General features: G+C 48.4%; 1 protein-coding gene across 16 annotated transcripts in view; it reads left to right on the plus strand.

The window, feature by feature from the left end:
* LOC119397558 (paired box protein Pax-5) overlaps positions 1 to 16,660 on the plus strand; it is a 364,233-nt gene that overhangs the window by 220,935 nt on the left and 126,638 nt on the right. For 8 of the 16 annotated variants that reach the window (XM_049416377.1, XM_049416336.1, XM_049416365.1 and 5 more), the window contains one exon: positions 12,477 to 12,509. The exons of the other annotated variants lie outside the window; for them this stretch is intronic. In XM_049416377.1, the coding sequence (XP_049272334.1) occupies positions 12,477 to 12,509 (33 nt within the window). The remainder of the gene's footprint in view (positions 1 to 12,476; positions 12,510 to 16,660) is intronic. 16 annotated transcript variants of the gene reach the window in all.

Here is a 16,660-nt window from a genome sequence, read left to right on the forward strand (position 1 = left end):
AGAGAGGCAAAAGATCCATGAGAGCGGAGCCGCGTGCAGATAGCCGATCAAACTGCGTAATGATTTTTCAAAGGCCTGGTTAAAAAGAAACAAACTTTCGCGGCGGTCGCTCTAAAGTCATGACGCGCTCGGGAACCCGCATTTCAAGTTTCTCAGGCCGCGCCTGATAAACTGCTGCTCTCGATGAAAGCTGTGAACCTTTCCGGTGTGCGTGGAAGTCCGTTAATTATTACGCGCCGATACTAAATACAAAATAATCGGGTGTTCCAGGGGCCACGAGTCAATGGTATACACACGACTCTGGACGCATGGCAGAGGGCGTACACCAAAGGGTTGTTCTTTTTTCTATGCTTCTTTTCATTCATTTTTCTTTTAATCGAAAGATTTATACCCCAGCCTATTGGACATGCTCTACTGCTACAGGAAAGTGTAATCACACGACGTATAAAGTGTACGCTTTCAGCCACCACTTTCCCGGCAGACTTAGCAAAGCTGAAAGCAAACAGTAAATGTCATTGCAAATACACCATGCCGTGAACAGCCAATGAGCTGCGATTAAAAAACAGAGAGACTTCTCGCCGAGGTAGGTTGCGCGTGAACACATGTCCTTTGCGTTGCGGCTCCCTAAGCGTAGTCGGCATTTGAATAAGCCCGCGGTTTTCAACAATGAGAACTGCCCTGTTGAACACGGGTTGCCGTCAAAATGGGAGCGCTTTCGCGCCTGTCCGGTGCGCGGCTTGTTTTCGCTCGCCGAAGAGCTGAGCAAAAGGTGCCAAATGCCGAGGCGCGACTGCGTTCTTTGCGCGGCCAGCCATCCGTGGCATCGTGAACGTTCGCGCGTGTCGTCGTTGGAGCTCCCCTTTGGCTGACTGACTGACTGGCGTAAAAATGACTCCGTGTATACGCACGGCGCATGATTGCCGTGAGGGAAAGCCAACACCGACGGCGTGCCGACTGTGACGCTTCCGCGTCGTAGCAGCAAGCCCTCTTACCAGGATTGGATACGAACAAATGGAGGGGGGGGGGGGTATATGTCCTTTGCTGTAGGTCTCATACGCTTCACACTTAACGCCGCTGTGTGCGTTGTTTACAATGACTTGCGGGATATATACATTTACGTTGCTCTCTTTTACTGCACAGGTATTCAATGTCGGCGTTGAAACTTTTTTGGGAAGTGTCCCTGAGCTCAGCCTACTCTACGCGTGAGTTTATAAGAAAAGCAGCAAGGCATCTCAGTCTTTCTTTTTCTTCTTTCATTTTTTTTTTCTTATTCGAAGAAAATCCTGAATCTGGTGAAATCCTAAGGAGGCGGATGGATGTCCCCAAATCTCGTAAAGATGACTGCAGCTACTGCGGTTTCAGTTATCTGTCTCAAGCCAGTAAGCATTAAAATGTAAGGCAAGCTGCCCGTATTTGACAACATGACAGAGCGCAGAGCGTGAGTATTCTGAGCTTAAGTGAAATGGTTTCAACCGGTCACATGCACTCTTAGTAAGTTGCGCGATAAGAGATGTTCTTCCCCGCACTGTCAAACTTCCATGGGCGGAACGTTGAGACCCCGTATGTCGGTAGTGCAGCATGCCAGCTATTTTAGTAAATGTCTCCCTATATCCTCAGCAAGAGTAGAACGTTTGCTCTCATGAGCGCCATTAAAACACCCAGCCACCAATTCTCCGTTATCGACTCCTTTATATTTTTATTTTTATTTATTTATAACGTACAGCGGAACCCAGTCAGGGCTCAAGAAGGGGGGGCGTAGGTAGCGTATACAATGTGAAAAGGTACAGTAATGTAAAAGCAAAGGAACAATAATACTCCATAATACAATCCAGCAACGAGGCGCAAAACACTATTTCTTGAACACTGCTCTCACATGAGCAGGACAATGTCACCAGTGCACAGCGCGAGCACCATGGTTACCTGTTTCCGGTGAGTCGTATATGGCAGAATTGTGAGAATCGCAGCCACTTATTAAAGCTAAAGCTATAGCAGAGGCGCTCCAACAACGGCGCAGCAACAAGAGCCGTCGAAGGCTCTTTGGTGACGGGAGGCGCTGCTGCCGGGGCCTCACGGCGACGACGAGAGAAGCCGCGTCGTGTACACGCACTACATACACACACACAGACGCAGAGGCAGCAGTAGCTGCGGCCGCCTCGCGTGCGCGTGCCCTTGACGCTCTTCCGGCCATTCAGTCCATTGCCGCCCCCTGACCCGCTCCTCTGCGCCGCCGCCGCCATCGGATGACGCCGCGTCGGCCCGCTCTTTTGACCACCGGCAACAACCATCGACTGCTCACGCGCCGCCACCATTCGCGGCTATATAGCCGACACTTTCTTCGGCGCCGCCTTTGGATCGACAACAGCGTGGTCCATCGGGAAAGCGACGGCGTCCACCTGGGTGCGCGATGCAGCCATATATGCGATTCACTCACTGCCTCGCGTTTCTTTTCTCGCAGACGTTTCCGGCGCCGTGAAGGCATTGCTTCGAGGACGCTGTGTGGTTGTCTTGTGCACGAAGGCCGCGAGTTGTTTCCACGACGGAGAGCTCTCACCGTAATCCGCCCTTAATTGTGGACAGACGGCGGACAGTCACAGAAGACAAAGTATTCCGGCTCTTTTACAGCTCTCGACACCGTATCTGGTCGATATTTCTGACGTTTCATTTCGTAATTGACGCTCCAGTAATCCTGTCTGTTGCACATTGCAACTACTAAGGAATCAGCGAAAAGAACGAGCAAAATTCGACGAATAGTGGCAACCGCTGGTATCGCGTGCACAACCTCCAGTTGCCAGAACCAATTTTCATGTTTGTTACCCGTCTTCGCACACCTGACAACGACGGACGCAGACCCGCGGCAGCCCTACAGGAGGTGCGCCACCTAAATCGACCTCGGAGCGTGCCCGGAAGCCGCATCCACCTGTTGCTCTCTCGGCGCACGGCTGCACGCACGCACACGGCGGCGCTCCTCACGACGAGATGCGGCGCCGCCGCCCGCAACAGCCGCGCCGTTGCTGCTGCGTCGCGGCCGGCAGCTAGCGCGACCGTGGGAAACCCTGGGCCGTCGCCGTCAGCTTTCAGTACCTTCAGAACAGGCGCGCGCGCGCGCACCGACTGGTCCCTCCGCTTTCTCTGCGAGCAGTCGCCTCTCGAGTCGAGAGACTGGCGAAGACAACAGCGGGACTCGGAGGGGAAAGCTGCGCGCTACACTGTGCTGCGCGCTAAGGGTCACTCCGAGGGGCGCGTCCCGTCTACTCCGGACGAGCGTAGAGCGGTTAGATGGGTTCTAGGCAACCTCGCCGTTGAGCTGTCTATTCCATATATACGTAGAAGAGCACGCACGATGGTGCGTGTGGCTCTGGAGAAAAAAAAGAACGCGATCGTGCAGTATGTGAGCGCGCGACGACACATAATGCATGACCCCGCTGTTCGAGCGGCAGTTCGAGAGGTTCACTCGGAAGATGCAAACGAAACAGCCGCCCATTTACTACAACGACCACGTTTCTCAGAGTAAGGAATCTAACGAAGCAGACAGATGGTACGACGTGAAGTCAGTCACGACCGTTGCGAAGAAGGAGAGTGCGCCTACTATTGGAGTCGAATGAAACCTGCTGGATGAAGTCTTTCGGAACGACAGGTATACGAAAAGCAGTACATACAGATCGCGCTTGCTATGGCCCCATCTGCTCACTGATTATACACATAAAATGCCGAAATACACTAAGTGAGTGAGAGCATGAGAGAAGCAAGTCAAGCCAGGAAAGGCTAACCAGATATCCAAAGAGACTCTTTAATAGGAAGGGAAGATGTTTAGCGTGTCATACCATCACGCTACTCACAGTGTTTGAACCATTGGGATTTTTGTTACTTGAGAACAAGCGACGCTTCACCGACATTTAGCCGTGTACGCATACACAACGCACCGCGAATGAGGGCGCGACACTGCCCTTATATTTTCTTCACTTTCAAAGCACATATGAGATATCGTTTTTTTTGTTTTGTTTTTTTCCGTCTCGTGACGCACGTAGTAAACACACCGTCAAGCAAGGCTTGCGGTGATATATACTGCTGTACTCAGAGCGCGCCCTAAATGCCCCAACGAACGATCGCCGCGTATATCTGCGGATATTGGTCGTATACTGCCTCGCGCCTACAGCCGCTCATTTTGCCTAGTTTGACGATTACAGCGCTTTGAGCGACTCCAATTATTGTTTCCCGAGGCGACCGCGCACAACGAGTAAGTGGGCCGCCGCCGCCGCCGCTGCAGGAGAGCCGAAATTGTTAGCCGTTGGCCCACAGAACCGGTTGCAACTGAAACTTTCGGTGGTCGACCGCGTGTCCGGTATTACGCAACATGGAGTGCGTGCGTACGCTTATATGACCTTTTTTGTTTGTTTTGTTCTGGGGATTTCAAAGCACTGTAGTCACTCAATACTTGTTCATTTGTTATTGCTGCATGCTCTTGACTTGCTGAGAGCAAATCTGTCATTCTAGGCTCATTTAACAGCAGCAAACAACGGCCGGCAAATGGCACCGATGTCACTATGGTGCCCTCATTACGAGACGGACATATTTGCCATACAACAGGATGGAGTGTCAACGTCGCTGAAACCGTGAATATGCATATAGCGAAAGGCGTTGGTTCAATAAAATAAAACGTCTGAATTTCGTAATCGGCGATGTTCTCGTTTTATTTTTTCGGTTATATTCAAGCGGCTGGGCTCGCGGTGCGCGCAAAGCTAAACTGACCTGCTTTTCTCTCTGTGCCTGTGTGTCGTTTATAAGTGTTTATGTCCACGATACATAGGTTACTTAGTAAAGTAACAGGCCCTGGCTGCAAGCATGAGGCAGTCTATGCGGTTTGGGCACTTGAAAACCACACCTTCATGATACGCTTGCAATAGCGATCCATATCGACAATATTATGGTTTTGGTAGTTTGTCACTCGCTCAATAACATCGCCTTTTTGTTGTTGCTGCTGCTGTTTTTTACTGCAGTGCTTATACTAACAAAACGGTTAACTGCAGTGCCCCATCGACTTTTGCACAACGCTTATCAAGTATATTATACATGGCTCGCCCCTCACCCCACCCCACCCCCTCTCCCACTTCCCATGGGCATACGTCGAAGCACGCAGCCTCGGTTGTCACTTCGATCAGCCGCTTTTGACGTTTCTCATATTTCCTGTATAGATCTCGAAGAGTGGCAGCATCTATAGCTCTCGTTGGGCTCCACAGAAAGCAGTTAAAGCCGACAAACAGTTAAAGCCGACACCTTTAAATCAATCTTTGAAGAGATAAGCAGCAAGCGTACCTATTAATGTTCGCATGACGCGCTGCAAGCCCCCAAGCCATTTGTAACGCCGTTGTTATTGTAGGATCTGCGCGGCAGGGAGCTATCGCACGTGTTTCAGCACCGTATGTTCACGTATACGGCGCTGACCGGTGGCGCGCCGGTAAACCAAGCGGCAATGGGCAGCGTGCTCGTCTGTCGTATCATCAATTATAATGGAGATGGATGGAGCCGAGGCGGCGCGGGCAGCAGCCGAACACCCCGGTGTAGCAGCAACCCACGGCGCGCGGCCTTTGGCCGCGAGCGCCCAATCATTCTAATAAGACCCGTTCAAGGTAGCACCCGAGTTTCGTCGATCAAAGGAGGCAACCCACAACTCCCTTACACCTCAGCACCCCCCTCCAGCCGCGCCTTTACTTTCTTCAGTAGCTGCAGCCACACGCACGCACACAGATGCACGAGAACATGGAAACCCGGGGGGCGGCGGCGCCAGTTCCGGAATCAAGGATATTTCTTCCCGCACACAATGGTTCCAGCGATGATGCTTCGGCGGGCGTTGAAAGCGTGGAAGAAGGTGAGAAAGAAATGGGTTGTAAGACGCGGACTGTTGAAAATATACGCGACTCGAAAAAAAAAAAAAGTGTTGCCGCGCTCCGAGTTTCAAGAAATAAAACCGCACGAGCGAAGAAGCGCGTATGTTGTGCGCGTTGTGAAGAGCACGATGCCCGTCAGGGGTTGTTGCCCTTGACTTTGGAGGCATTAAAAAATAAAATAACTCTTCATTCACTCGTGGTCACCTCGAATACTGCGGGATGTGCAGAGCAGAACGAAGCATGACGTTGTGACCAATGCACGTGTTGCGTATCCCATGCATGGGCGCTACACCCTTCCGGTTCGAGGGCAACGCTCAGGACGACGACCAACTCTGCGCAGAGCTCGAAGCATGGAAGGTCGTACAAATCTATACAGGAAATAATACAATAAAATAATACAGAAAGGTCACGACTAATTTACCCGTGCAGATATTCTGTCGTGGGTGATAATAAATATAGGAAGTACAACGGAGTTTCGGCAAGGCTATACCTGCTATTTTTTTTTTTTATGTTTGCAGTATATACACGACAAGACTTCAACTAAAGGTAATGCGGATCGCCGGGGTCAGTGGCTTCTCGGTAGCGGAATTAAGATGGATTAGGATGAACTTAGATGTCCCATGGGAAAAGTGTCTCGTATCCCTTCGAAAATGAACTTCACGCCGTTAATGGAGAATTTTCATGCGAATGCGCGGATAAATTAAACTGGAACCGAATCATCTGAATGACACTTGTGAGCGCGCGTGGCTGTGGACAATGATGCCGTCCGCAGTCGTGTTAGCTACAAGCTTCCGTTCATGCTTGAATTATTTATAGCACAAGGATCCAGCAGGTGGTATGGCTGCGTTTGGTGTCATTGCGGCGTCGGTATCTGCATATTTTTGCAAACAGCGGCGGCTGAAGAGGCTGACTGGCCGCTATAGACTAGTGTGATTCAGACGGCACCCCAACCTCTCATGTCGCTCCTATACCAATCCCATCCGGAGACATGCTCTGAGTGGAAAAATTTAGTCATTCGAGCTTATATCAATCTTGTCCTTCCCTTTCCTCATTTGAGAGTATATATAGACAACAAAGTCTTACAAGTACTTAAACGTCTTGCTGTACCTCCCTTCTTTTCATTTATGATATTCTCTCTATTTGTCTACCGCATCAACCATATTCGCCAGTAGCCCGAGTCTCATGCCGGCGAAAAAAAAAAAAAAAAACTGTAATTGCATGACAGTTCACAGTCTGTAGGCATGAACGTTCTTAAGTGACAAAAAAAAGGAAGAAAAAAAGAAAGAAAGGAAAAGAAAAAGCCAATATAGCTGCAAGTGTATAATTAACTTGGCCTTGCCTGCACCTCCAATGCTATAGGGTACAACGATATTGGTGCAAGAGTTATTCTCCTTGCGCCTAACAAAAAGTGAGCTTTTATCTCTGCAAGCAATGAGTCGAACAAATTCACGATGTAGCTATTTTCTGATGCGTCGATATCAGCTTATAGTTTCTTCGAAACGAAAATAATAACGATGGCCTCTAAAATCAGCCTCGAATGCTTTAGTTACGGGGAGAGCGCATTTCTTCTTTATAAATATGCTAAGATCTCTCTACTGCAGCTTCATGATGATTTGGGTGAGTCGCTTCCAGCGTTAAGTGCTTATATAAACTGACGTTATCCTAATGTATGCTAATGTCAGGTGTTAGGAAAAAATACATGGTGTCCCGTTAACTTTAGCCAAGCTTAAAGAAAAAATAGGAAACTGATACGACATTAGGGTTATGAGGGCTATGTGGCTTTTGGACATCTCTCGCATTTTGCCACCAACACAATTATTGCGCACTGAGTACTTGGTTGGTTAGGAAATGAATGATTACGAAATTAAACAAGCAACAGCTTGGCTATAACGTTGGCTGGGACATTCTGTATGCTATCAGAGTTCTTGCTGCAACTGGTGATAAAGTTAAAATGAAGGCACAGTTTTCAATCTAAGCGCAACCCAGACTATGTAGCTTCCGCCTAACTCCCGAACAAGCAAAAACTTTATTGGGTCAGCGCGCGACGATGGGGTAGTTTGTACCTCATCGTTAAGGCTGAATATTGTTCCATCACAGTATCGTTGCGTCAAAACATAGGAGGGCACTGCGCGTAGCGTGCTTAGCTGTGTGCGGCTGTCCAGGCGGCCGGTTTGTGGTATATGTCACCGATACTTACAAATCTGTCAGCTCACGTGACCCTCGAAGGAGTGGCACGGCGACGGCGAGTCGACTCGGCGCCGCGGCTTGCCGTGCTGCAGCGACGGCAACCCAAGCAAGGCGGTCCGACTTCTCAACAGGGTCATTTCCAATTTGATCATAGTGTTTAGACAGCGAGCCAGCCGTATTTTTCTAGCAGGCCGCTGCGTGACAGTTTTCGGTCTATTGTGATCATTGCGCGACATTCCCACCGCACGGCGTCCTGTCCCCCGCATTTCATTCTTGCTTGCGCCCTGGCGGGCCGCGGCGATCGCCTCGTCTTTCTTTTATTCCATTCTGCTGTCCGCCTTTTCTGTCTTGCCCGCTCGACCAAAAGAATCGCCGCCGCTATTCAACAGCCGCGGATCACAATAAAAGGAAAGCCAGTCCACGCACGATAGTACTCGTCGACGCGCGCACTCCCTGAAAGAACCCCCCCCCCCCCATGCACCCTCTTCCTTCGTCCTCGCATGTTTCCTCCTCCTTCGGGTCTTTCTTTTGTGCCGCCTCCAAACTTTTGCTTGTTGCACTCCGACGCTTGTCTTTGCTGTTTACCTGCGCGCGTACTGTTTTCTTTGCGTGCCGGTCATGCCATCTCGCATTTGCACGCGGCTCTGGCCCCCTCAGCGTTCGCGGGCGCGCGAGCTCATCTCCCGCTCTTCCACTCCCACTACCTTATTTCTGCGCGAACCTCGTCGAGAAACAAGTGGATCGTGACCGCGCCGAGCGCAGCGGCGCGCTAGTGCGCCACCACGTTCATAGATGGCGCCTCATGGCCGCTCGGCGGCTGAGAGCTCGGCGGATGGGGCTCGCGAAAGCGCCGAAATCGAAATGACGACGTCGGGCATTTCTCTTGCGTTCTCTCAGGAATTAATTGCGCTCTCTCAGGGACTATTAGGGGGCGTCTAATTTTACATGATATGTGATTCGCATATGTGTTTCTTATATTGGGACCTTCATGAAAGCAATATGTATTTTAATAACTTTTCCGCTGAATAGAGTTAGGACAGAGAATAGGACAGGCGCCTTGATACGGTTGATAAAATATTGCCGCCAGAATACATATGTATACTCCCCATCCTAGTAGCCGGCCACAGTAGCACCGCACGTACTGTATGACATCACGAACAAAACATGGCGTTGCAAAATGCCCCAAGTTGCTACAACGGCAGCCACGATATCCTTCACTGAACGAGACGAGAATACGAAATCAAACAGCGTCTAGTGCTGGTTTGCCTTTCGCGTGTGTGTATGTGTGTGCGCGCAGCAGCAGCTGAATGTTTATGCTAGCAGAGGACAAGTTTATAATTCGCTCCACGCGGAGGCTTTCGTTATCAGGCGAGTGGCGGCGATCTGACCGTGCAGCGCGGTGAGCATTTGAATCACAATGCCGGTTTCTCCCTGAAAGCCCTCTTGAACCTACGCGGTGAAAGCGAAGGTGAGGTGGTGAGAGTGCAAAGAGAGGGGAGACGGAGCAAACAAGAACAAAGCGAAGGGTACCGGACCTCTGACCCGGGAGCTTGATGGACTGGAGAATTGTCTCAGATAGGAATAATTGGCGTTCCTAAGAAGATCCCCACCCGCTCCGCGGTACGGCGAGTACTTTTGTAGCGGTGCCGCCTTCTTGGCCGCTTCGTATTTGTCTTCTTTCCGTTTCTTTAAATTGCCCGTTCTCGGCTGTGCGCGACCATTAATTCCTTTCTCACTTGACCCCTTGTTCTGCGGTGTCGTCCGCCGGCCTGCAGCTTTGGGGGTCAAGTCATGTGGCGCCCCCCAACGGCTGAAAGCGAAAGCCCCTCAGTGCCAGCCCAGCTGGTACAGGGTCCATTGTTTCGCCACCGTGGGATTGTCTCCTGCGCGGCGGAGGGACGGCCATCGTTTCTTCCCTTGAAAGCGGCGGCCAGGCCTTGAACTTGACCGACCTTGCTCCCACCCGAACGGAGACAGTGTGTCGTTGGCAGCGGGCGAATGAGCCCGCGCTCCTTTTGTTCAGCTCGAATGGCCGCGGCCACTGGCGCGCTTGGTTATGTCACCCCCCCCCCTCTTTTCCCGCCACTTTTTGTTTTGTTTAAAGCGCCTCCCGTGGTTCCGCGCAGTTACGCGATGGACTAGCACTGCCTTGGGCCTGGTGCTGCTTTATGCGTTTATTCATTTTGCCGTCGCCCGGAGGCCTATTTGCGCGCCGCACTGGTGATTAGTGGAGCGTCGTCTTAATAATGACCCTCGCGTATCCTGTTTGTGGGAGCCCAGAGCTGTCAGGGTGATTCCTCGCGAGATGAGCGTTATAGTACTTTAGCACGACGCGTCCCTGTGGTGAAATTAGGGGTACCGGGAATATCTTGACGGTGGAAATGTGTTTGGTATTCCGGCCTACGAAATTAACCTAAACTAAGAGAGAAAAAGAACAAAAGTAAAGAAAGAACGTGCATATCGGCATGACTCACGGCGGTGTCGTGGCTAAACAATCCCCGCTTGGGTGTACTCGCCAGCAAAGCAAAAGAAATCGGCGTTGCAAACGAAAGCGACATTGAAATTGCCGCCAAAGGGGCTGGCCGACGAAGCAACAAAAACGCAAAGCGCGCTCGGAGCAGTAGTTCACGCGAGCCGCGACAGATGGCAGCAGGAGGGCAAACTCAGTCAGTGCGGCGCGAAATAAGGAAAACTTTGTTGGTGCAGGGTGTCGTATAATTTTAGCATCGCTGCATTCGCCGTTAAAAATTGCAAAATGTCGTTCGAGCGCCTTCCTAATCGCTCAGGCTGACTTTAATGATCTGCTCGACCATTTAGTTTTTTTGTGTGTGAAATGCACGAAAGCTCGCGCACTTAGTTTTAGAGGCGTTCCTTGTAATGAATTCTGATTTTGAGAGTACTGCGGAATTATAGTTATTTTTAGTTATTCGAGGAAGGCAGCACTGCATAAGATGTTGGCTAATTTTATGTAAGGATGTTGACACAGTTCTATACTGCCTGCGGGTTTCTTCAACGTTATGTAATGATAATGGGTCTTTATTTTTTTTTTTTTAAGTCTCTATCGCAATTTCATAATTGTGCCAAAGAACACCTAGCGGTGATATGTCCCCTGAACAGGGGCGTAGCCAGAAATTTTTTTCGGGGGGGTTCAACCATACTTTATGTATGTTCGTGCGTGTGTTTGTATGTGTGCATGTACGTATACGCAAGCAAAGTTGAAAATTTTCGGGGGTGGGGGGGGGGGGGTTGAACCCCCCAACCCCCTCCCCCCTTGGCTACGCCCCTGCCCCTGAAGAATGCTGTGCTCATACAAATTAACAAGAAAAGCTTATTTGGCGCACCGGTGTTCACATGTGACATCGAGTGCGACCCGTTGCACTGCATAAAAGAGGCAATTTCACACCAGTGCGCGTCTATTAGACCTCAATTAGAAATGGCTCCTGGAGGGAATGACGGAGCATTGTTCGTGAAATCCTCGTGAACAGTTGGCCTTTGCCACGACTTGACAGCGCACACTGGTCATACTTACTTGACCGCTGGCGTTGCCGCACAATCGCTATCAAATTTTGCGGTTTGTGGCATCAGCGAAGAAATCGGACTAACATGGTTCTTATGTGTTACCGGTAGCATAGGCAGAAATTGTTTTCGTGGGGAGGGGGAGGGGGGGTTGAACTATGCTTTATGTACGTTTGTTGCGTGCGTTTGTATGTGTGCGTGTATATATACACGTCCAAAATCGACATATTCCCGGGGTGTTTTGAACCCCTCTCCCCCCCCCCCCCCTCCGGCTACGCCCCTGTAACGAGAGGACGTGGATGAGACCCGGACCTAGATGTCTGGCTACACCGAAGAAATGGAAGCAACTCCCGTGCCAGCGCCCTTGGCCGATGCTCGTGCTTCGCGCCTCCTTCGTTACTTTCATTTGCAATATTACCTCCCTGCATTTGACACGCACAGTGAGCGAGCATTGCAACAACGTCAATGAGTGAATGCTCCCCATTTGCAGCATGTCTGCACACTTTCGACACGGAGAGTACTTTATTATTGTTGTTATATTTTTTTTTCACCGAAAAGAAACAATTAAGCCGCATCTTATGCCGTACACTTTGACATAGAAAGGGTCCACTTGGTGCTAGGGGGCGTTAGCTGAACGTCTGGTGTAAAGTCACTAGAACGTGACTTCCAGTGGCTTAAGTCTCGTTAAGTCACTTGATACCGCCCAAGTTCCACGGTATCTGCAGTGAGAGGTAACAATGTTACATACGCATACATATATATTCATAAACGAGGCTCAAACAACGCTTACCCTTGCTCTTTTTGTTTGCCTCTCTGTTATTTTTTATTTCGCGTTACGTTTCTGCAGCTCACACCAAGCTGTTTCCTTTCTTTTCTTTCCCCCTTTTCTAGATGCGAACAACCGGGCCACCTCGTCTAACCAGAGTAAGTTTTGTACGCCTCTTCATTTACTGCATGGCCTCCTTTAGGTTGTACAGTAATTGTTGCAAAATGATCGCGCTACATCAACAGAATATATTAGTGCACGTGTGCAAAGGAAAACATCGAGCGTTCACACAAAAGATAATAATCTCATGACCACGAGTGGTCATGTCACATTTAAACACACGGCTCCATGATTTGCAATCCCAGTGGATACAGCCTAGTTTTTCGCTGCATCAATGTTTGCACTATACTCATCAAAGGTGTGCACAATAATCATACCGTATGGTGAAGTAGCGCACTTTTTACGAGGACAAAGGGGACAAGAAAGACACGACACTCGCTACCTTACGGTATGATGATCAATCACCAACTATAGCCCAGCTTTCAACCCTATTGAACTTCGTGTATACACTATCGTCAAATGTCACTGGAGATAGTTCCGTGACCTTATTTTTGTTTTTCGGAGACGTATGCGCATGTTGTTTTTCTCTGTTTCTTCCTGACGCGATTATTGCTGTTGTTTTAACATTTTTATCGCGTTATTAGAAACTTATGGTCATGCTCTTCCGATGGAAGAGGCATTCAAGTGATATTTAAGTCAGTAACCGCGGCCACTGTTTAAGTCAGTACTAACGCTACGTATACCGTTCGCTACGCAATTGCGTTCATAACGCTATGTGTAGGGACAGGACGAACTCTATGCAGCGTTCTTCCTATCACCTTATATGAGCCCATTGTGTCAGTGCTGCGGTAGTATCTCTAATTACCAAGCGACTACTCGAACAAACAAGCTCTGCCAAAAGAAATTCTAGTAGCGCACATACAGGGTGGCACGGCAGGAAGCTTACAATTAGGCAACCATTTCAAGAAAGAATTCGTTGACGTCAGCGTTGTTTTTTCACACTTCAAAAAGATCTGAACAACGCCTTTATGTGCACTTTCCCGTAATTTTAGATCTTGGAGTAATCACTCGCGAACGTTTTTTCTTTTTTTTGCCAATTAAGACTGTGTTTTAAACGATCGTGGCAGGTTATCCTGGTGTATATCACGTTCACACATCTATAGGCGCCTGAATAAGTAAAAAAGGCTTTGAAATTTTATCCGTCTGCTTCACATGTTTGATTGAACGTGCTAATGAACTATGATGAACAGCCAGTGCTTCTATAGAAACCAAACGACGGGCACCTAAACACTCTTTCTTTTTGTTTAGCTTTTTTTTAATATTCAAGTATAACACAAACCGCAACCCTGCCGATGAAATGTATATTCTTCATGCCTGTAAACACATAACACATGCAGCAGTATGCTGGTTTCTTGCGGAAGTTATACAGGGTGTTTTTCTTTTAGACAAGACATACTTTTATAAAAATGCTGCGACAGTAAGGCACCTGTCGTCACAAGAACTGTATACGTCCAGGTGAAAGTACTCTACCGCAGCTAGTTACCTTGAAAATAACAATTAACAAAAACTTGCTAATTAACGTTTTATCACCAACTGGAGGGCAGTTGTTTATAAGGGGAAGTTGAAGGGCGCCACAGTTTATGGTATAACCAGTCTTTAGAAATAAAAAAAAAATCGAACGTATAATGTCAGAAGTTCATCATCGAATTTCATTGGCGACATCAAAACCGAGCGTGCTGGGCGCTCAGAAAAGGCGGCCGCTCTACTACGTCAGACCGGAACTTACCATGACGAGGAAGTGACGAAATGTGAATCAAGGCGCGTCGCATCACAATCTGGCCAGGAAAAACGGCAAGTCGTTGAAATACTAAAGTGGACCGCTCATTTTTCTTGCTTGTGATGTGTGGCGCTTATCTGTTTATTAGTTAAACTATGCAGGCGCAAAGCTATATTTCACCTGCCTCACGTCTGAGAGAAAAGCGCCGCAGTGACTGTCCCTCGAGTTTTACGCTGAACAGTGAAAGAAAAGGTGGCCATTGCGGTTTTCTTGCGCACGGCGCGAAAGAAACGGATAAGCGCCGTACATTACACGCAAAGGTAAGGCGATCCGCTGATGAATAAGGGGAGGTGACTTGCCGCTTTCTACTACGAGACACTGCCTTTAATCAATGTTCGGCCCTTCTTCTTCGACACAGGATGTTCCGGTCTGACGTAACAGAGTGACTGTATTTCCTGCGCGCCCGGCGTGCTCTGTTTCGATACCACAATTCCAATTCAATTATCAATATCGCAAATCAAATGCCTTTTTTTTTAATTTCTGAAACGTGGGTACGCCATGAACTGTGACTTCCTACAACTTCTCCATGAAAACTGCCCTCAAGGTGTTAGTTGGAAAACTAATTAACAAGTTTTGTTATTCATTTCAGTGCAACATTAGCAGGGCAAAGTATTTCTACCTTCAGGCACATGAAGAGGGCGGGTGCCTGGCTGTCATATCATCTTGATAAAAAACTGTAATGTCTAAGAAAACCCCTCTGTATAGCCCAATTCATGCCGTGTTACAACCATTGAGCTCGGAAAATCTAAGTTTGGCCCAGCAAAGAATGATTGGCGAACAAAGTATTATAGTGCTAGCTTCGCTTCCATTCCATAGGAATTTTCGCAATATGGTACTATTCAATAAATCATATATGTGGAGAAATACCCGTTTACGTGTGGGCCGGGTGGTATTTCCTGGCGCAGCTGTATAGCTTTGGCATGATACTATATTTCCGAACACGCTTGTCAATTTTTAAAACAATTTCACTGATTGGTCGAATACAGCGAGAAAGTTCGCCGCGCTCGTCGTCGCGCCAATGGGTGTCCATGAGGTGTTGAAGATCGCTTTCCAACGCGTGCTCTTATATGCTATATAGCACGCGTTGTAGACACAAGTGCCGACACAAGCGTAATATACTGTATACTATCATGCCAAATAATATACTACCATGCCGTGAGGCGTTACACAGCGTATACAGTCGGAAAGTGAAAAATAAAGAAAGTGTATGACCAGGTGCATTTGTTCACAAGCATTGAACAACCGACTTGCAGAATACATGTATACTGGGAGGAAGACGAAGGAGGTATACATAGGCAGGCCATTTCACCCGGCAATCGTTTTTAGAACAAATGATTCGCAGTAGCCTTTAGTATATTGCAGTGCGATGGTGGTCTGCGCGCGATTACACACAATTAGAGACGGAGAAATAAGGGTTGTTATGATTTTTCATTGGAGCAAAAGAATTCGCGAATACGCTCGCGATCGGCGGCGGCAGTCAGAAATGCCATGAAGGTCCAACGCTTTTATTTCTCCATTTTTTTTTTTTTTTGCGGTATGGTAATTCGCGCGAATAATAAGAAAGACCACAACATGCGAGACGGTTACTAATTGTAGGAGAACCGCGATTACACAAGTAATAATAATAATAATAATAATAATAATAATAATAATAATAATAATAATAATAATAATAATAATAATAATAATAATAATTTCCGGGGTTTTGTGCGCCAAAACCAAGACATGATTGTGCATCACGCCGTGTAGTCAGTCAGGGGCCCTTGATTGATTGTCACCACCTGCTGGGGTTCTTTAACATCCATGTTCTGTTTTGTATCAGACTACGGGGTCTCGTAAACTAATTCAGGATCCACCGAATCGCTCAAATATGGTAATGGTCATTATCTCGCTTTTTGCGCGCCTTCAAATGGCGTCCGCTTACACTTCATATGGCTTCGGAGGAAGACTCGGGTCCCAATGAGCAAGCTCTCATCTGAGCTTTAAGGGCCATGGAAAGCACACTGGCGTCAGTCGCCCAGATTCGGCGCATTTCCCCTTAACACTATATACAGTCTGCCTAGGCGAAATGCTGTCACGACAACGTACGGCCAACAAATGGAGCATGCGTTATTATATACCAGACTTGGTCTGCAGTCTATAATTACGCTCTGGGCAGCACTTTGTGGCGCAAATATATAGATCAACTTCGAATGCTCCATGGATAGGTCTAAATATTGATCCTCCAATACTTCTTCACAACGACGGTTACGCTAAGTAGCTATGTTTATTTGTGTGTTTGCAAACGTTGTCAACCGGCCGCGGCGGCAGCATTTCGATGGAGGCGAAGGGCTAGAGGCCCGTGTACTGTGCTATGTCACTGCACGTTAAAGAACTCCAGATAATCTAAATTTGTGGAGCCCCCTACTCAGC

Source organism: Rhipicephalus sanguineus, chromosome 1 (assembly GCF_013339695.2).
Source record: "Rhipicephalus sanguineus isolate Rsan-2018 chromosome 1, BIME_Rsan_1.4, whole genome shotgun sequence".
NCBI classification, from domain to species: Eukaryota; Metazoa; Arthropoda; class Arachnida; order Ixodida; family Ixodidae; genus Rhipicephalus; species Rhipicephalus sanguineus.